Source organism: Pelodiscus sinensis, chromosome 24 (assembly GCF_052426305.1).
Source record: "Pelodiscus sinensis isolate ZL-2025 chromosome 24, ASM5242630v1, whole genome shotgun sequence".
NCBI lineage: Eukaryota > Metazoa > Chordata > Testudines > Trionychidae > Pelodiscus > Pelodiscus sinensis.
Genome location: NC_143075.1, coordinates 16831561 through 16853802, shown reverse-complemented (window position 1 = coordinate 16853802; position 22242 = coordinate 16831561). Strand labels below are relative to the sequence as shown.

The following is a 22242-nucleotide window of genomic DNA, read 5'->3' as shown; positions in this document are numbered from 1 at the left end:
GTGGGGATTTGAGGGAAGGGGCAGAGGAGGGGAGGGGCCCAAAGTGGAGGGGAAGTCGAGCAGCCCCCAGTGAAATGAGAAGTGACACATTTAAAGCCAGGGTACGTGTGAGGCACATGAGGATTGAACACAACACGGTGATAGCCGGGCGCTCCCTCCGCTTCTTCATGTTGCTTTTGCCGGCAATTTAATTTGCCCCCAATAATGGATCGCTCTGTGTTGAAAAGACTTGCTAAAGAAGAAGTGCGGTGTATTTAATCTCATTCTTGGGGTCACGGTGACTGCACGCACCCGATTTTAATCTTGCGGCCCACTGAGAGGGAGGAGGACCACTCATGCGGCCCGCTCACTTGCCCATGACTGCTCTGGAGTCACACACAGATACATGAGCTCGGGAGCTAGCCCCCGGACTCAATGTACCAGATATTCCTTAGCAGCACATACCAGGGTCACGGGAAACATGGAATTAGCAAGCATGGGAGGAATAGGAAATTGCTGTTACCGCCAAGGAGGCTAAAACAATTTCAAGCAGCGTTTCAAACAGAGGTGAAAGTAAGCCGGTGGCTGGCTGGGGCACTCAGCTGCAAGATGAGGCATGGGGGGCTCCCCACTGGGCTCCCAGGGCTACCTGCGACGCAGCAGACAGGTGGGTTAATGGGGCCAGCTGGGTGTGTGCTCCCCCGCCCCAGTTTGGGGCTGCCCCAGCCCCAAGACCCCACTCAGGGCACCTTGAAACTCCCCACCCCCCAGAATTCATACAACACACCACTTGCTGTTCCCCTTCCCCTCAGGGAGTGGGAGCAAAGCTCGGCCTCTGTGCACTCCTCTCTCTGCTGGTTAGGGAAGGGAAGGGAGGGGCAGAAGAGTGAGCGACCCACACCATGAACTTCCCTCTCGCTCTCCTGAGGGTGACAAAAGGGAACAGCAAGCCACCTCCTAATATGAATCTTGGGAGCCTCAAGCCCTCCTACCCCCCTCAATAGCGCTCTTACCCCCTGCACTTTCTGTATCCACACATACCCCAGCTCCTGCCCTGAGCATCGCTTCACACCCCAGCCTCCTGCCCTGAGCCCCCTACACCTCTGCTCTGAGCCCCTCCTCACTCACCCCAACCCTGACTCCCCCCCAACCCCTATCCTGAGCCCACACTCATCCATCACATCCCCTTGCCCTGAGCCCCCACACTGCACTCCACACTTAAATGTCTTACAGGTACTGTTGTATCACAATCCCCCCCAACACCCTGCCCAGATCCCCTCCATGTGCTTGACATACAACAATACCTGTAAGAAATTTAGCTTACTTTCACTTCTGGAAAGTTTAATTTGGTGGTGACATATAGAATTAACAAATTATAATTGGAACATCCATAGGTTAGATTCTTGTCTCAGTTGAAATAAATAATCTGGGATGAATCCATTGATTTAAAAGGAATTGCTTTGGATGCCCATTGGTAAGACTGAGAGCAGAGCCTAACCTCCCAGGTCAAAGCTGGATTTTGGAGTTGTTCCAGTGCAAACAGATCCCAAATTAGCTGTCTCCGGTTCCTCCTTGGGCAAAATACATGGGATTCAGATTAGCAGCTTTAATTCTAGGGAGAGATCAGGCCAGAACTGATGTATTTAATAAAGTTGCTGGTGCCTTCTTTGTTTTATAGCGAGCCTAAGGGCAAACTTGCCCTCTCCCATCACTACGACTTATTGTGCCTTTGTTCGGTAAGTCAAACTTCCATTGACATTAATGGGAAATTGCCGTGTGTGTGAGTGCAGAGTGATGTGATGCAGATTAGCCCTGCAGAAAAGAGATCCAGAGGGCAGGTCAAGAGAGAATTTTGCTCTTCTGCATTTATGTAAGGCCTCCTGTCGTGGGACACATACAGATGTTTGCTTAATGGATCAGAGCCCATGCTGGAGCTATTGGGCCACAGTCTCCAACTGATATTTTTGCTTGCTGGTCACTTGCCATCTGAAGCTGGTACTGGAGCCATTGCTAAGAATGAACATGCGGCTCCCCTAAGACCAAAGCCGGCGCAAAGTGTGGTCTGGTGATTTCCCCAGGGATCTGAAAGTCGGGACTTCTGGGTTCTCGTCTTTGCTTAGTCACCAATTTCTGTGCCCATGGATGGAACACCATTGGTGCTGGGTAATGTAGGAAAGGGAAGGCACTGCCTTCCTAAAATTGCCTACACTGCCCAGCCACCCAGGAGGGGCTGTGGCCATGCCCTTGCGGGTGGGCAAGACTTGTTTGGGAGGAGGAAAGGTTGTGAAAGGGTGTGGTCTCAGGGAAGGGGTGTGGCTTTAGAAGCAAAGGGAGGACTTCAGCTGCCTTCCCCAACTGGACCTTCACCTGCCACCCATGTAGATCACATACCCTCTCTGTGTCTAACTTATCAGGAACTTAACAAAATAACACCTTTCTCAAGGGAGGTAAGAGACTACAGGTATGGCTACACTGGAACTGGGAATTTTAGTGCACTAGTACAATTAGAACTAGTTGCAGTGTTTCTCCTCAAGCTGAGAATTACACCCTCAAGTTCCAGGGCAGACATACCTTTAGTCAAAGCCTGATGTTTCCCCTGGGAGTGTGAAAGGCTGTAAAGAGAGCCAATGTAATTCCACTGCATTGGACAGCAGCCCATGCAAAATGCCAGGACCATGGCCCAAGCAGCTCCCTGTGACGCTGCGTTCTCCTTTGTAGGTGCAGAACTTTTTTGGGGGGTGCATACTGGAGAGTAGCCAGTGGCTCTGCTATTGCCTAAACCAGCGTTTCTCAAACTGTGGGTCATGACCCCCAGGGGGGTTGCGAGCAACTTAGAAGGGGGGGGTCTCAGCTGGATTTGGTTTTTCACTTGCGACACCTCTCCCCTGGGCTGTGAAGAGCGGCAGGGCGGCGGAACGTAGCCGCCAGCAAGCTGCGCAGTGTGGCCGGGGCTGCGGGACTTCAGGAGCACGGCTCAGCTACAGGAGGAGGCAAGACAGCGGGAGAGTGAGGCCAGCGCAGGAGCGGACACGCAAGGGGCCAGCTTGGGCATGGTTGCTGGGTGACCGAACACTTTCTCAGCTGGGAGAGGGCGGGGTCCCTCAGGCAATGGGCTGGAGGATTGGGTTGGGGCGGAGGACCCAGAGGTAAATAAGGGCACGTGGGGGTCAGAGGAGGAGGAGAGGAGAGAGAGAGAAAGAGAGAAAAAAAAAAACAAAGGGACGCAGAGTGGAAAAGAGACACAGAGGAGAAAGAGATGGGGGAAGGAGCCTACAGGGGGGAAGGGCGTTGAGGACCGCAAATGCCTTGAAGGAACCCCAGGAGGGCAAGGAGTCTGGTGAGAAGGGGGGAGGAAGTGACCCAGGGCAGTGAGGGTGGCGAGGTCACACAAATTCATTTAGCATTTTAGAGGGTTGTGGTATCACAAAGTTTGAGAACCCCTGGCCTAAACCTCCATGTGGAGGGCAAATGTGGCCCCTCCCCACTGCTACTAATGTTTCCGATTTGCCATATAAGCAGCATCAAAGCTAGTACCCCCCCACACAGGACTCCTTTCTCCTGCACACCCATCAGCCCATCTTAGCTCCCATTTTACAGTCTCTTTACAGAGGGCGTGTGTGGGGCTGAGGGTGGGCAATTTGTTCTGTCTGCAGAGTGTTCCAAACAACAAAGTTTGAGCTTGGGACTCTCTTCACCAAAGCACAGACTTCTACCCCTTGAACTAAAGGAATAACTCCACTAGCTGGCAGCAGTAGCAGACTGTTCCCTTTGGGTGTGTCTAGACTACATGGCTCCGTCGACGGAGCCATGTAGATTAGGCAGGACGGCAAAGGGAAATGAAGCGGCGATTTAAATAATCGCTGCTTTATTTAAATCAAAATGGCCGCCACGCTGTGCCGATCAGCTGATTGTCGGCACAGAACGCCAGTCTAGACGGGAATCTGCCGACCCCAGAACCCTTCGTCGGCAGATCCCGTAAGCCTCGTTTCATGAGGCATAAAGGATCTGCTGACGAAGGGTTCTGGGGTCGGCAGATCCCCGTCTAGACTGGCGCTCTGTGCCGACAATCAGCTGATCGGCACAGCGCGGCGGCCATTTTTATTTAAATTAAGCGGCTATTATTTAAATTACCGCTTCATTTCCCTTTTTCAAGTAAACTAATCTACATGGCTCCATCGACAGAGCCATGTAGTTTAGACATACCCTTTATGTGGAAGATCCACATAAGGAAGACACAGTGCATCATTTACAATCGTGTGATAGCTACATGAAAGGGGTCATGAAAGTCCAGTGTGTGGCTGTGCCCAGTATCCACTAGACAAAATAAAATGGCCATGCAATGCAAGTGAATTTATTTTTTTAAAAGTAAGAAAACAAAGAATTATGCAGGGCTGGCAGGTGGGAAGGGGAGCAAAGCTTAATCTGCTTTCTTTGAGAAAATATAGCTAACTTATCTAACAGCACACAAGTTCAATGTGGATTTTATTTCCCCACCTCAGATTTCATTACGAAAAAAAAATCACTTCTGTGCTGCACTCCTCACTGGAGTGAATTTTTCTGTCGGACTCATAAAGATTTATAATAGAAATGCCGAAAGACCTTAATTTATAAAAGTGTGAACAAAGCCAAAGTAATGGGCCTAGGGAAAGAGAGAGAATACTTAAACTATAAGATGGATGAGTACAGGAACTAGCAAGGGTCCCGAAGACTACGGTCAGGAAATGAAAAGCACATTGTCCATGGTCCTGGTATAAATAGCCAAGGAGCCCCGTTTGGTGAAGCATACATAACTTGTGATGATATGGTGCAGAACCAAATTAAACAAATGACTGCCTGAACTGATGTGTAGGAATTTGCCAAGTGAGCACAAAAAAATCATGTACTTTATATAATGGGTAATGAGTAGAACTGATGGAAAATTTGCAGGAAGAAAATAAATCATTGATTCTGCATTAAACTCTGATCTAATTGTAGTGGGGTTTCATGCAGTTCTAGTCAAGGAGGGACAGGGATTTCCTTGCAGAGATATTCAACTCACTGCAACCATAGCAGAACCTCACATATACTGCACAGAGGCAGGGTGGCTATTTGAAGTGCAGTTTCAAAGCCAATGTGGGGTGGACCAGCGGGAGTCCAACAAGTAGGCCTGATTTTATATTTAATGGGAGAGAGACCTGGAGAAGAAATGAAGACAGATAGAGAAGGCAAGAAAAAGAGGATTAGGAAAGGGGACTATAAATTAGATCTGGGTGGGAAACTATTTTCCTATTCTGTGAAAATCTTTGAGATATCAACATTTTTTCCCAAGTCATGACAAAAAGTCACAATCTTGAAAGAATTCATGGACTGAATCTGCAAAAACTCCGCACCCCACCCCCACTACAAACAAAAGATGACTTTCCTTGATGTTAAATGAAAACAGTTGCTTTCTAGTTCAACCAGCTTTATTAAAAATATTTTACTATAATTTAGCTTTAATTTCAAAACATTCATTTCTAATAGGAAAACTGGAAATTGTCATATTTTAAAATTTGTTGTGTTCAGAAAAGGGCAACAAAAATGATTAGGGGTTTGGAACAGGTCCCATATGAAAAGAGATGAAAAAGACTTGGACTTTTCAGCTTAGAAAAAAGGAGAGAGTAAGGGAGGATAGGATAGAGGTCTATAAAATCATGACTGGTGTGGAAAAAGTGAATAAGGAAAAGTTATTTACTTATTCCCACAATATAAGAACGAGGGGTCACCAAATGAAATTAATAGGTAGCAGGTTTAAAACAAACAAAAAGAAGGTTTTTTTCACTCAGTGCACAGTCAACCTGTGGAACTCCTTGCCAGAGGATGGTGTGAAGACTATGACTTTAACAGGGTTTTAAAAAAACCTAGATAGATTCATGGAGGTTAGGTCCATCAATGGCTATTAGCCAGGATGGGTAGTGTGGCAAGGTCCGTTTAAGGGTCTCCGGTCATCCCCCTCTTCTTTGCCTTGCTACCATCCCCCTTGGGGTTCCTCACCCTGCCCAAGGTCTCTCCTTCATGGGTGCTCCATCCCCAACATCACCCCGGGTCCCTGCCAACCATCTGCATTGGCCCATGTCCTCCGATCGAGGCCCTCCAGCGTCTTGGCCCGAGAAGCTCAGTGTCCGTCCTTCCAGCTCCTCCGCTACAGCGGTGTCTGCCGGCCCTTCTGTGGGAGAGAGCACAACCAGTCCCTGCTCTCCCACTCTGTCCTCCTCCTCCCCTGCCCTTTTGAACTCCCCGCTCTGTGTGGCCCAGTGTCCCACCGCTGCTGACGTGCAGCTGTCCTAGGGTCCTAATGCTGCCGTGTTCAGGGAGGGTAGCTTCCGTGCAGGCATGGTAGGCGTGGCCTTCGCCTGCCAGAGCGCGCCAACAAGCTGCACTCGGGCGGCTTACAGGGCGCAGGTGCAGAACCCCATCACAGATAGGAATGGTGTCCCTAGCCTCTGTTTGTCAGAGGCTGAAAATGGATGACAGGAGAGGGATCACGTGAGGATTTCCTGTTGTGTTCCCTCCCTCTGGGGCATCTGGTATTGGCCACTATTGGCAGACAGGTTACTGGACTAGATGGATCTTTGGTCTGACCCAGTGTGGCAATTCTTATATTCTCTGACCATTTGAACAAAAATTCAAAATTTTGTGTGTGTGTGGGGGGGGGGGGGGGGGGGGGGGGAGACCCTTTCCCACAAAAAGTTTAGTTTTGACAAATTAGCATTTTCTGATGAAAAAACGTTTTGTCAAAAATTCCTAGAGCTTTATTTATACAGCTTTCTAGACTGTATGTCAATCTGTCCACTGACTTCAGTGGGCTTTGGATTAGGGCCTGTAAGACCATAGAGTCTGAAATACACAAAACTGGGAAAAAATACACAGGCATATACTACTCAGAGTGGCTTCCATTTGCTGGCTTCATGGTGGGGAAGGGTCTGTGAGGACAGGCGGCCTGGATGGCTCAGAAGAGAACCCAGCCTCAGTCCACACTGGTCTGCTCAGTTTCCAGGCAGGGCTGGCTTCTTCCGTGGTGTTTCTCCACCTGTCAGCATGGTTCCTGAAAGCCCTTTTTTACCTCAGAAGGGTGAAGTGCTGACACAGTGCTGATAAGACCAGTGCCTACCATTTGCAGTGCTTTCTCATACCTAGATCAAAGGAAAATCAGTATCCTGAAGGCACTGAAGTCTTTTGCCAAATGTCACACTGTGTCAGCCGCAAGGAGGAATAGAACTAAGCTCTCCTTTGCACAGCCTCTGTCTATCCAGACGAGCACATAATTCCAGGGAAATATTTCAGGTCTGTTGCTTCTGACTGGGATCGTCAAAGGAGGTGACCTGGATTAGTGTACACCAACAAACTGCTCCTTTCAGCTTTAAGGTGTGGGATGGGTTTCATGGTGAGTATGTAATTTAGAGCAAAATTCATGCTAATCCTGCTGATTGCTGAGGTGGATGGCAGAGAAATGAAGGAGAGGGTGCGCTGATTTCCTCCCCAACAAGTGTGAATTTTATAATACGCCACTTGCCTGTTGACTTTTCTGTTCCTCTGCCATTATTAGCTGTATTAATGCCTCCCTCAGACCACACAATGCTTCAGGAGCCTTTGCTCATTGCTGATAAGTGGAGCTATTGGGAGTTTCTTTGTATTTGGCATTGATGGGGATATTTAATAGTGGATGAATGGAAAGGTCTCTCCAGTGATTCAAATCACAGAACCTTCAGCTGGTCCATATCATGATGGCATGACAGAAACTAAAAGAGGACACCCCTCCCAAAAGTAGCAAGTGTGAATCAGAGGTGAGCAAGGTGTTCAAGTGGCCTTCTTCATGTGGTCTGTCCAGATGTGGATGCTGCCAGAGTGGGAATTCTGGGGTTGGATTTTATCTGAACCCTGACAGCATCCAGGGTCTCATGTCCCACTGCAAAAGGGTGCAAATCTCCCAAGATTTTCAGAACTCAGGAAATTGCCATTCTGTCCTACTGGTAGACTCCTCCTGCATGGGCCTACACTCACTACATGGGCCTTACAACACTATGTCTGTCTCCTGAGCTGGAGGGAGTTTTAGCCACTTTCCAGTCTCCTCTAAGGTCACCTATTGACCATTGGGGGGAGGGATAGCTCAGTGGTTTGAGCATTGGCCTGCTAAACCCAGGGTTGAGAGTTCAATCATTGTGGAGGCCATTTGGGGTAAAAATTTGTCAGGGATGGTACTTGGTCCTGCAGTGAAGGTAGCAGACTGGACTTAATGACCTTTCAAGGTCCCTTCCAGCTCTAGGAGATAAGCAATCTCCATTAATTATCCATCCCATCCCTGACTTGTGCAGTATGGCTATCCTGCATGACTCTTGCCTGCCTATTCCAACAATGGTTGCTCCACAGAGGCTAGTAGCTAGTCCAGCAACTTACATATTCACGTCAGCTTCCTATTTTAGGCCACCCACAAAATGGAGATCTCTAAAGCCCTTGAGTGATTCTCTTTCCAGCTACCTAGGACATTTGGAAGTTGATGGTTTGACCAGACAGCCTCCACCCAAAGGAAGGGGAGACTCAGTCAATTGTGTCCCAAGATTCTTTGTGTGCACAGTAGTATTTATTAATTAAGGAGGTCTGAGGGATTAAGGCCATAGAACTGGGTGTGGAGAAATCTGGGTTCCCTTCCCAGCTCAGTCACAATCTCCCAGAGTGACCATGAGCACATCACTCCATTACGTTATTTCCCAATATATGCATGCGTGAGCATAGGAATAACGACCCACTCTTGTAATGTGTTTTGAGAAATGGTGATAAAAGAGAGCGAGAATGTGTGTGTAAAGTGCTAAACATTATTATTAATTATTACTCACTGGAAAGAGGTACTGAAAAAATGGCTGAGCTTGGGGCAGTATTTCTTCTGGGGCCTTAATCTATTCAGTTCAATCGTAAAAGTGTATGAAATATTGATACAATGAATAAAACAATATCATCTGGCTAACAGCAGACCTTCTAAAGTGTCTTGATCACCTTTTCTATCTAGCCAGAACTTGTCTGACAAAGCCCCAGAATAACAAAACAAGCTCTAGAAACATACTAGCAAGCTATATGACTTTTCTGATCTCAGAAAGCTAACGTTTTCTCCAAATTGGTACTATAGAAGCTTTAGGTTACAATCTTAGCAGTCTTCTGAGCTGTTGTGAAAGCCCTGGCTATGAGTGCAAAACAAACAAACACATAAAAAAACAACCACGGAAGGTATTTTGGCAGTTCTTCATCAATAGAGTATTCTTCTGAAAGAATCTAAGCCTCTTCTCTCCCCTCCCTCCATCCCTTTGGCTGGGTCTAAATCTGTTGCAGTTTGCAAGCCTGGGACTGAATTTTTCAAATGCTTTGTGGCTATTTTGCACAATCTTTCCTGGGCCTTGTCCACACTAGCATGTTTTATAACTCAAAACTGCCTTTTGCTGACAAAACAATGAAAGCGTACACACTATAATGCAACTTTTGGTCGGGGGGTGGGGGTGAGGAGGAAGAGAGAATCCAGTTTTGGTGACAAAAAACTTCTAGCCCTGCAAGAGACTTTTTCCTTTTCCCTTCCCTTCATTGTCGACAAAGAGCCAATGTGGACTCGGTTGTTTTTCTTGTTGAGAGAGCTGGCTTCTGCCAGTATCTCACAATGCCTGTCCTGATGGCTCTGCTCAGTGTTTTGTGATCTCTGCTGCTCTGCAGCCATGCATCTCTTCCTTGTCAAAGCTCCAGGAAGTATGTGATAACTAAGTGAGCTGCTCTGTTTGGGGAACAAACAAAAAAAGCAAATAATTGGAATGTTCTTGTCCTGCCCTGCTAGAAACACAACAGCAGGCAGCAGCAGTCTGCTGCAGGAGGAAGTCTGGAGAGACTGCTCTGCTGCTTTGACGTTCCTCAGCATGGAGAGCTCATGGAGCTACTCACGATGTTGCTCCCAGTAGCTGAGAATGCTGTGGGGGATTTCAGAGAGAATCCTAAGAAGTGCAGGGATCAGCGCTGCCTCCCCACAACACTGCACTGCTGGATGATTATCCACATTGCTTTGCTCTGTCTGTTGACAGGCTGCTAGCAATGCACCCATGAAACATGGACAATGGGAGGCAATGGTTTTTACTTCTGCCAACTTTTGCATGTTGATAGCACTTTTGTTGCCAAACCTTACCCCTGGTAAATTGCCAGGATTACTATGCCGGATATGCTCTACAGAACTGTGTTGTATAGTATTGGTGAAATGCAATCGCCATTGTCTGAAGTCAGATTTAAATTGGTGAGTTAGGCCCTGATTCTTCATCAGCTCTTTGTGGGGGCAGAAGTCTGCCTGCAGTGCAACCAATTATATGATTGGGGTCATAAAGACAACTGGCTCTATAGCCTAGTAGACAAGTTTGCCAGTCCCTATGCCACTCCACTACTCCTTTTTATAATAGTTAGTGAGACTTTCCATTGTTCTAAAAAACCCCTTCAAAATAAAATAAAAACGGTAATAGTATTTTTCTCTTGTTCATTTTATCCGTTTCCACTTGGCAAATCCTCTGTTAGCTGCTAAAATGAATATGTCATTCCTACTTACTTTCTAGGTAGTTCATGTACTTCTTTTTATGTCACAATAGCTCCAGAACGGAGTTTGCTACTTATTCTCTGCTGCTCCTCTTTGTTGATTCTGCATCAAAAGAGCAGTAAGCACTAAGGGTACGTCTAGACTACATGCCTCTGTCGCCAGAGGCATGTAGATTAGGCTACTAGACATAGGAAAATGAAGCGGCGATTTAAATAATTGCTGCTTCATTTAAATTTACATGGCTGCCGCGCTGAGCCGACAAATAGCTGATCAGCTGTTTGTCAGCTCAGCGTGATAGTCTGGACGCGTGGGTGTCGACATCAAAGGTATTTGTCGACCACCCAGGTATACCTCATCCCAGGAGGCATACCTGGGTGGTCGACAAATGCCTTTGATGTCGACTATCGCGCTGAGCCGACAAACAGCTGATCAGCTGTTTGTCGGCTCAGCACGGCAGCCATGTAAATTTAAATGAAGTGGCGATTATTTAAATCGCCGCTTCATTTTCCTATGTCTGGTAGCCTAATCTACATGCCTCTGACGACAGAGGCAGGTAGTCTAGACGTACCCTTAGACTGAGATATTCAAAGCTGCCTCCTCGCGGATTTGGACAGTCAACCAATCAACCGGGAGCCAGGAAGGACTATATAAGAACCTGCAGCACCAGAGGCAGCTCAGTTGCAGCCCAGGCCTGGAAGGGTGAAGGTCAAGGGGGCTGTCTGGCAGAACCAAGGACAGCTGAGTGGGGAGCTATTTAGGACATTGTCTCCAGGAGGAGAAGCCCTGGAGGCCCCACTCCCCTTTTATAGGAATGCAGTGTGTGTCTGCATGTGAATGGCATGTGTTTGTGTGCGTCAGTGCATCTTTATGGGTATGCAGGTGGTCCTGCCCCTTACAGGATAGAACCGTTGATTCTGTAAGGGAGAAGTGCTGTCCTAGAGGCTGCGTTGTGCCCAGGATAAGTGGTATGGGAGGGCGGCATCTTGTATCCCTTATCCCCCTTCCTACTTATGTCCCCACACAGGGTAGGAGACTAGCAAGGCCTATCATGGTATAAGAGCAAAGAATGGGAATCCTTATTGAATATATACTATTCTGCTGCCTGTATAGCTGAATCTCCCCAAATTCTATTCCAATGCACACAGGGGCATGTGTAAATGCCAGAACAGATTATTTGGCTTTTGGCCCCAATCATGATCTGACATACTATTGATTATTATTATTTAAAATATGCCCATCCAATGCTTCAGGCCTTTAATGCCAATTATTTATTAAACCAATACAAGGCACTTAGTACCCCAGTACTCAGATCAAATCCTCCATACTTACTGCCTCATCCTCCAAAGGCTCTTTGTTCCCAAGCATGCATTTCGTACAAAGAAGGAAGAGGAAAGAGAGGATGGGTTAGGGTGAGTTAAGAGAGATGCAAGTCTTGGAAGGAACTTTTAAAGGTTAAGATCATCATGGATGCTTTGGGAATCAAGGTGATTCTTCACACTTTTAGAGGCACCGCCCCACCCTGCCACTAAATTTTTGAGAGTTTTATTAATGCACAAAAGACAAAGCATGGAATTGTTTCCCCTGTAGTAATGTGGTGAGATGGTTAGGGCCACAGCTGGGTTAAATTATCAGAACCTCAAACACATCCCTTTAGCTGGTTCCAATCAGATGCAGAAGAACCAATGTGCATTTTGTTCCCATTATGGCTTTTGACTTGGGTGATGGGGTGGAAAACATTCAAATGTAAATGTGAATTTTCAGTATTAAATAATTCCTTTGGCTTATGACCATGGGAAACTTAATCATAATGTCTCTCACCTTCAAAAATGATTTTAATTTACTTTTAATCCAGCTGCCTGCCCCCGTTTAATATTACATTGGAAATAATATTTCACAGTTCCAGAACAATTTATATTGCCATAGCAATGCATTCACATACATTAGAAGCTCTTAGACCCTGGAGAAGCTTTGGCTCATGTTATCGTAGAATCCTAGGGTTGGAAGAGACCTCAGGAGGTCATCGAGTCCAACCCCCTGCTAAAAGCAGAACCAATCCCAACTAAATCATCCGAGCCAGGGCTTTGTCAAGCCGGGACTTAAAAACCTCCAGGGATGGAGATTCTACCACCTCCCTAGGTAACCCATTCTAGTGCTTCACCACCCTCCTAGTGAAATAGTTTTTCCTAATATCCGACCTAGACCTCCCACATTGCAATGTGAGACCGTTGCTCCTCATTCTGTCATCTGTTACCACTGAGAACAGCCTCCTTCTTCTTTGGAACCTCTCTTCAGGTAGTTGAAGGCTGCTATCAAATCCCCCTTCACTCTTCTGTAGACTAAATAAGCCCAAATCCTTCGGCCTCTCCTTATTTTTGTTGCCCTCCGCTGGACTCTTCAATGCATCTATATCCTTTCTGTAATGGGGGCCCAGAATTGGATGCAATACTCCAGATGTGGCCTTACCAGTGCTGAATAAAGAGGAATAAGCACTTCCCCAGATCTGCTGACAATGTTCTTACTAATGCAGCCGAGTATGCTGTTAGCCTTCTTGGCTACAAGGGCACACTTCTTGACTCATATCCAGCTTCTCATCCACTCTAATCCCCAGGTCTTTTTCTTCAGGACTGCCAGGGATTGACGCTGCGGCGATCGATCCACTGGCTGTCGCTTTTTCATGTCAGCATAGCCATGATAAATCGATCCCCAAGCCCTCTCCCATTGATGTCAATACTCCACCAGGACAAGAAAAGTAGCCGGCAACAATGGGAAAGCAGCCCTCACCGAACTTACAGCATGCAACACGCTGCCATAAGTATGCCAGCTTAGATCACTGGCGGGGGTTAGTATAGACAAGGTCTCAGATACCAGGGGGATGGGAGCCATATAAGCAACTAATGCTATGTCCATATTTACAGTAATAGAGATGTAGCTGTGTCAGTCTGGTCTTGCTGAAACAAAAGACAGGGCTATGCAGCACTTGAAAGACTAACAAGATGGTTTATTCATCACCTAATAAACCATCTTGTTAGTCTTTAAGGGTGTGTCTAGACTACAGGGTTTTGTCGACAAAAGTGGACTTTTGTCGACAAAACTATACCTGCGTCCACACTGCCTTTGAGTTATGTCGACATAAACGTCGACAAAACTCAGCAGTTTTGTCGACGTATGTAAACCTCATTCTATGAGGAATAATGCCTTTTGTTGACAGAGTTCTGTCGATAGAAGGCATTATTGCATCTACACTGTCCTTTGCGTCCACACTGTTATGTCGACAAAGCGGCTTGCTTTGTCGACAGAACTGGATGTAGTCTCGATGCTCTTTGTCGACAGAAGCTTTGTCGACAGTATCTGTCGACAAAGCTTCTGTCGACAAAACCCTGTCGTCTAGACATACCCTAAAGTGCTGCATAGTCCTGTCAGTTGGTCCCCAGCATGCAGCAGTGCTTGGGATTCATCCACCCCAAGTGCGGGATATCAATCACTCTATCCCAGTGGTGGGGAACCTGAGGTCTGAGGGCCACCCGTGGCCCATTGGGATTTGATATGTGGCCCATGAGACATTTTGTTTACCATTGCTCACGCACAGGTTGATCGATTCCGCAGGTTTCCATCCATGTCATTTTTTACTTACGAGTAGTATTAACATGACCCACAAGGGCATGTAAAGTGAGGTGCGTGCTGATTGCACACATGTATTGAGAGCCATCTGCTCCCTTTGCATCCAATCAAAGCGCTGCTATGGTTCAGTCGGCACACCCTGCAAATTCTAGGTACGCAAGCACAGTGAGCAAAACTACCCTATTCCGGGAGATGGTCTTGATTACGGCAATCTTGTGGCCCACTGAGATGGAGGACCACTCATAGGCCCCTCCCACTAGCCTAAGTTGCCCATCCATGCTCTACCCCAACCCCTTTATATACGTGACTCATAAGAACAGCCATACTGGGTCGGACCAATGGTCTGTCTAACTCAGTATCCCATCTTCCGACAGTGGCCATGCCAGATGCTTCCGAGGGGATGAACAGAGCAGAGAAGTTGCTGAGTGATATGTCCCCTGTTATCCAGGCTCAGCCGCTGGCATTGAGAGACTTAGGACACTTGCAGCATGGTGTCACATCCCATACCATCTTGTCTAAGAGCCATTGATGGGCCTGTCCTCCATGAACATATCTAATTCTTTTTTTAATCCATTTATATTCTCGGCCTTCAGAACATCCCGTGGCAGCAAGTTCCACAGATCGAGTGCCCACTGTCTGAAGAAGTATTTCCTTTTCTAATTTCATTGCCGAACACTTTTAAAATCAGATTATGAGAGACCTCTACACACAATTCCTAATTCATAAACAACCTTGGCAAATGAGGACTGGCAAATATACATTAAATACAGCCAAAGTACAGTTCGGAATAATAGGCTACCATAAACTGAAGCTTAGCAGCGGTTTACTGCCTGAAACTAGGGGGGGAAAAAGATACACTGAAGAATAATTTTAGGCTCATTTATTTGACAGGCCTACAGTGAAGATGAAAACTCAAAACTTGTGATGGTTTAAGTGCAAATTGCATCATAGATTTTTCCAGTGGGTGGAAACACAAAGGCTTTTATTATGCAGAGATAAATTTGATCATTAGTTCATCTCATTATGGTTCATATAACTTACACGATCATAAAGTGCATTTGCTTGGGGACTTTGATGAACCACAAACATGTAGCAGCTGATGTATTTTTACATGGAAGAGGAGCAGGGGCAGAATTCCCCCACATACTTCATCTGGGTTTGGCCCTAGATTGCTAAAGGTAGATTAATATTTCATGTCCTGGTATTCAGTATATAAAAACAGAGGCACATTTTATAGAGTTTTATTGGTTTTCTCTCTCTGGTTCTGCCTCCCACAGCTCATACACTCTCTATTTTTTCATATCGCTTTCTCCTTGTCCTCTCATTGGGCTGCATGGTCTAGTGAATTGGTAGCTGGCCTGGGAGTCAGCTGATCTGGGTTCTAATTGTAGTCAGGGGGAGCTGATAGCTTCTATGGACCCCCAGGAAAGGTGTGAGGGGGCCTGGTACTGAGCCTTAGTGGGGGGTGGGGCTGCTGGCCTTCCATATATTCCGCCCCTCGGTGCCATTTGAACCACAGTGCTGCTCCCCCTCCCCTGCATTGTGTGGAGTGGCACTCCTGTGGTGATTTAAAAGGCCTGGGAGGCTCTAGCTGCTGCCCCAGGGCCTGGGAGCCATGGGCCCCTTTGAATCACTGGGCCCCAGGGCATTTGTCCCTCTTTGCCCCGCTGTGAGTGGGTCTGATCACAGTGCTGACACTACCCTGCTGTGTGTCCTGGTGCCAGTCACTCACTTCACGCTCATAGCGTGCCGCTGTCTGGCTGGTTTATTTAGATTTGTAAGCCATTGACGGCTGAGCTTTTCTCTTATGTATAGTCATAAAGTTCAGCACAAAGACTCCTCATTTTCAGTCGGGGCCTCTAGAAGCTAGTGTAATACATTAGCCAAAAATATTATTTTGTAACACAGTCGCCCCTTACCACTAGGCATTCCCAGCCTATGAATGCTGCTGTCCTGTTCTGTCATATGAAGCACTACATACTCATGCAAGAATAGGTGGGTAATAATTAAACATATGCAGAGCAAAAACCCTGTTTTGTAACCCATTTGCTTGTAGGGTTGCTAGGTGTCTGGTATTGGCCTGGACAGCCCGGTATTTGCAGCCTCTGTTTGATAAAAAAGAAAAAGAAAATATCTGACATGTAAAATGTCCAGTATTTTCTGTTTTTCTCAGATGTGGGGAGTGAAGAGCATGGGGATTTAAAGGTGCAGTGTTTTTTTTTTTTTGCTCAACAACTTTGGTCCCCCTTTTTTTGCTCAACCAATTTTTTTCCCTCCATGTTCGGTATTTTTTGTGAAATTATCTGGCAACCCTATTTGCCTGCGGTGCCACACTCTTAATCTTAAGAGAATGAGTTTTTGATGCTGCAAAAGTTTGGCTGTAAGAGGCTGTTCAGACAGGGAAGAGGACTGTCTAGGAGTTGGTGATGGCACAAGGAGACTTTCCCCTCTAGATTGGGAACTGGACTCAGCCCAGCAATCACAAAAGCCACTGCTGCATTTCACATTGTCTGATAGCATTCTCAGTGGAGAAATCAAGGAGTGAATGAAGCACACTTGACTCCCTTTTCTCCTCTAGAAGAGGTCCCTTCAGGTCTGGGTTGAGTCACAATGGCAGGGCAGGATGAGGAAAGCTCTTCTGTGATGATGAGAACTTCATTCTCCTGAGCTATCAGTGCAACACCAAGCACAAACCCTGAAATTACCCCATAACTAACTGTGCATCCAAAGTGATGAGGTCTGTTGTGTATTGGGGTTGTAGATATAGATCTTGTTGTTATAGTAACTGAGTTAGGAGGTCACTAGGGGTCAGCTCAGCCAGTTTGGTCTGGTTCTAGTTAGTTCTGTATTATGAAATAAATGGACACTTGCAACTGATCAAGCTCTCTGTTTCCAGTGATTTCTTTCTAAACTGTGGCACTCCAAATGATATACAGGCAGTCCCCGGGTTACGTACAAGATAGGGACTGTAGGTTTGTTCTTAAGTTGAATCTGTATGTAAGTCGGAACTGGCGTCCAGATTCAGCCGCTGCTGAAACTGATCAGTTTCAACAGTGGCTGAATCTGGACGCCAGTTCTGACTTACATACAGATTCAACTTAAGAACCCCAGGCATCCCCAAGTCAGCTGCTGCTGAAACTGATCAGCGGCTGATTCCAGGAAGCCCGGGGCAGGGGCTTCCTGTAGTCAGCCACTGGTCATTTTCAGCAGCTGCTGACTTGGGGACACCTGGGGCAGAGCAGCTGGGGTGCTGCCGGGTTGGTCCAGTGGCGCCCAGAGCGGCGCTACGGGACCAACCGGCAGCGCCCCAGCTGCTGTACCACAGGTGTCCGGAGCAAAGCCGTGGAGCATGGGGGCAGCGGGACAGCCCAGACGCGCCGTGGCTATCCTGCTGCCCTCGGGCTCCGTGGCTTTGCTCTGCTTTGCTCCCCGTCCCCCAGGTCTGCAGACCAGGGGGAGGGGGAGCAGAGCAGAGCAGAGCGGCGGAATGCGCGGCCAGCTGACAGCCCAGACGCGTCTGGGCTGTCAGCTCGCCGCGTGCTCCACTCTGCTCCCCCCCCTCTGCAGATCAGGGGGAGGGGGAGCAGAGCGGAGCACAGCAGAGCGGGAACGCGCGGCCAGCTGACAGCCCAGACGCGTCTGGGCTGTCAGCTGGCTGCGCGTTCCGCCGCTCTGCTCTGCTCCGCTCTGCTCCCCCTCCCCCTGGTCTGCAGACCAGGGGGGAAGGGGAGCAGAGCGGAGCACGCGGCCAGCTGACAGCCCAGACGCGTCTGGGCTGTCAGCTGGCCGCAAGTTCCGCCGCTTTGCTTCCTCTCCCTGGTCTGCTGGAGACCAGGGAGAGGAAGTGCCCCGTTCGTAACTGCGGATCCGCGTAACTCGGGGACTGCCTGTAACAATTTCTAACTTTGCTGTGACCATTGAAGAAAGAGATCTTTGAGTCATTGTGGATAGTCTCAGAAAACATGTACTCAATATGCAACAGCAGTCAAAAAAAAAAGTGGTGAGAATGTTAGGCACCATTAGGAAAGGGATAGACTGATTAGAAAATATCTTACTGCTACAACATGAATATTACACCTTGAATATTATGTGCAGCTCTGGTCACCCCAACTCAAAAAAGGAACATTAGAATTGGAAAGAGTACCGAGAAGGGCAGCGAAAATGATTAGCAAAATGAAACAGCTTCTACATGAGGTGAAATTAAAAAGACTGTTCTTAGAAAAGAGATGACTGCAGGAGGCTATGGTAGAGGTCTATAAAATCCTGAAAGTGAATAAGGAAATGTTATTTATCCTTCCACATAACACAAGAACTTGGAGGCTTTCAGTGAAATTAACAAGTCAGAGGTTTAAAACAAACATGAGGAAGTACTTCTTCACATAACAGAATCAATCTAGGGAACTCGTTGCCAGCCGATGTTGTGAAGGCCAACAGTATAAGCGGGGGAAGAGTGGGAGAGGGGAGAATTGGCTGGTGGGGAGCGGGCCTGGCCCAGGCACATGCAGATTCCAGGGTGCTGCCCGTCCCACGCACGATCCTGGCGGGGCTCATGGACGAATCTGGCCCTGGGGATTCCATCCTGCCCTGGCCTAGTCCTGGCCCCCTCCTCTCTATTGTGTAGTTGTGTACTGCCTGGCTAGTAGACACACTCACGCAGTGTTAGCGTATCTACCAGCCAGGGAAATGGATCTTGCACATTATGGCTTTGTCTACGCTATGGGGTTTTTGGCCAAGAAGCTTTTTGCAGAAGAGATCTTTTGCGAAAACTTCTTGCGCAAAAGAGCATTTACACCTCAAAAGCACATTGCAAAAGCGATGTGCTTTTGTGCAAGAGAGCATCCACACTGCATGCATTAACAGAATGGCCATCAGAGCAGCTATGCTTTTTCTGATAGGCTCTTTTTGCACAAGAAACCCCTGCAGAGCATCCACACATGCCTTTTTGTGCAAAAGCTGTAGCACAAAAAGGAGTTATTCTCTGGTGCGGCGAGTGGAGACATAGCCATAGACTCTAAATACAGTCAAGGTGTGGTAGGATCTGCTTGCTTTAGTAAAATATTTAATCTAATGTAATATGTTATTGTCTCAACTGTTAATATGTATGTTTTAACCCTTGGTTAATTAGTTCTCCAGAATATGATAACATCCGCCCATCCTTTGGACATTTCAGGTGTTGGCAGTGATTCCAGCCAGTCCGCCTGCATGGTTTCAGTGCTCTTTGTTTTCTTTCTCTCTTCCCACAGCTGTGCAGTCATTGCATACCCTAAATGACCAGATCTCGCATTTTATCGTGAACAAGTCAAAAATGCTGGATGAGGATGAAGATACTTTCTTGCCCAATGAAAAAGAGTCTTTGAAAAACTCCATGTTGTTGATGAGACACCTCTTAATAGATGCACAGGTAGGAAATCAATAAGCTTGAATCCATTAAGACACCTGGAAATGCACATTTTACAGAGCCAAAGATTGTGCCTCGTTTTTATAGCAGGTTTAAGCTATGAAAATCCATTAGCTCCCTACATTTGTTTGATACTGACTTAGATTGTTGAAATTCTCAGCCAAGGCAGAAGGACATCTTGGTTCAGAAACTATTGGGATTGTAACAGCCAGCATGTTGAATTTAGGATTGGAAATTACTTTAAAGTTACAGAAGAAAATGGAGTAATCAACCTGTCAATGGGAATCTAGCATTGCTCCCATGAAAGGGAAAATCAGTTTGTCAGTAAACATCTGTGCTGAATGCCAGTTTAAGGGTGGCCGGCAGGTAACATGTTCGGTGTAGCTATATAGTTGCTTGGTAATTGCTCGGTGTAGCTATGCTCTGAGCTGTGGCTTGTACAGGATCTCGTGGCTTTTCAGATATTTCGTTGGAATTTTGCAACTCCTATGTAAAAATGTCTCAGAAAGTCTGTATACAGTAAACATGTGCCAGGATGATTCCAGCTAAATAGAAGAAGCTTCTGAAAATATTCAATACCTTTTTAGACTCCCTTTCAAGCTTTACAAACTAAAAGGTCATCCTGTGTTGGATGGTTGTTTGAAAACATAACAGCCTCCCTTCTCTTTTGTCTCAATCCTAAATTCTGGGTCTGCTACTAAGAAGGTCTCTGCTCTTAAAATATGTACATTTGATCTCCCCCTTTAGTACGTACAGGATACTCAGAATAAAGGCAATGCAAGCACCCCACATTATGCAAATCCTTTCACTCCTATTCACCATCCCCTCTCCTCAGACTGGCAATGGATAACTTTGCTCAATTGGGCCAGTTGGTGACTGCCAGTAACAGAAATGAAAGGGAGCATTCTGGGGCTGCAACTCGCATTTGAAACTCCGGATGAGAAAAGGAAATGCAGAGCTGTTTGCAAAATAAAAGAGGAGGAAATTATTCCGGCACGGATTAGCTGCATTATGTGCAAATCCGCTCAGCTGAGCCTTTTTCTCATCACTATTCCATGGCTAACCCTGTATTGCCGGTGGGAATACCTACATGGATTGCTGCAGATAGTGTACAAACATGATTATCCAAACCTCAGTTAACCAAACTGTTCACTTACTCGAGCGCTCTCTGTGGACCTGTTTCCTGTGACTTGCTTTTACAAGTACTTAAATGGGAAATTTAAATAGAAAAACCAACTCCTTTCATGTATTACTCCCATAGTCTCTCATTTGGAACCTGGTGGTTATCTGAGCAAACACATCTCTGCCTCTCTGTGTCTCTGTCAAAACCCTTTGGTCATAATTAGTTTAGCTAATCGAGCTTTCATTATACAAAAAAGAAGTGCTGGAAATCTCTGGTAGCAATAATGCACCAGTTTTAGTGCTGAATACATTTCTAGTAGAATCGGGACTATGCATTCAGGTATGTGCCATGTATACCCCCATTGCTTTAGGTATGCTCCATCCTTGGAGTAAAGGGAGGAGGGAATGGCAAGTCAAGCCACGTTTTCACTTACTAGAGGATAAATGCTTCTGGGGCTCAATTTAGTGGGTCTAGTAAAGACCCGCTAAGTGGAATGCTGAGAGAGCCCCCATTAGTGTCAGTATATCTCACTGTTACAAGGAGTAAGGGAAGTCAACGGCAGCATTTCTCCCATTGACCTCCCACTGTGGAGACGGCGCTAAGCTCTACGTAAGGTGCATTGACTCCAGCTACGACATTTACGTAGCTGGAGTTGCGTACCTTAAGCCGACCTTCCCCCCACAGTGTAGCCCTGGCCTCAGAAAGAACCATTCGCCAACTGCAAAAATCCTCCTTCACCAGCCCACAAGTCTCCCTAACTCAGCCATCTGCCACTCCCTCTCATCTGTGTGGATTATGGATGATCCGCCTGAGGGTCTTCATATCTAACATTTTACAGGACTCCATGAAAAATGGCCATCGCACAGTTTCAGTGATTGAGGCAGTGTAGTGGTAGAAAGGACAAACTTTACTAGGGATCGGAACAACAGGGGAACACAACCTTTGTACACAACCAGACACATGGTGAGGACTCCATTCAGGGAGTCCTAAAAGAAAGCCTCTGTCAAAAAAGTTCCATGTCTTTCTTTATTTCATCCCTTTGAAGATAGATTCAGCTTCACAGCTGTGATGGTTCAAAAATGCCTGCTGCTAATTATGCACCAGCAGAACTGCAACTCCCAGAATGCTGTGTGGGACTGGTAAACGCCGCCTTGTGCTAGGAGAAGGTAGCTTACTGGGAGGCTAAAAGAAGGAGCACGTGCAGTGAGTTCTCGATGTGTTATCATGGGATGAAACTGTATTTGGGGCTATTTCTTGAAGGTTCAGTTATCAAGTGCAATGCTGCACACCTTTCGCAAAGGAACTTCCTCTGATGCCTAGGGCTCCTTACCTTAACTTATGCAAATATCACCTAGAAGCCAAACAGGGGGACCCTGCTACAAGAGAAATGAAAGATGCTAAGGGTTAAAATTTGCGCTTAGTTGCACAAATGCAGCTCCCATTGCAGTTAAAGGAAGCTTCAGTGGGAGCCAGGTATGCACAGGCAAGAGCTCTAGTGACATCTGCATAGTGCAGATAAAATACATATACAGTCAAAACAAAACAAAAAAAAAAAAAAGA

General features: G+C 46.7%; 1 protein-coding gene across 1 annotated transcript in view; it reads left to right on the top strand.

Moving 5' to 3' along the window:
* KAZN (kazrin, periplakin interacting protein) overlaps positions 1 to 22242 on the top strand; it is an 844711-nt gene that overhangs the window by 125298 nt on the left and 697171 nt on the right. Inside the window, exon 3 of the mRNA XM_075906495.2 lies at positions 19405 to 19562. Within this exon, the coding sequence (XP_075762610.2) occupies positions 19405 to 19562 (158 nt within the window). The remainder of the gene's footprint in view (positions 1 to 19404; positions 19563 to 22242) is intronic.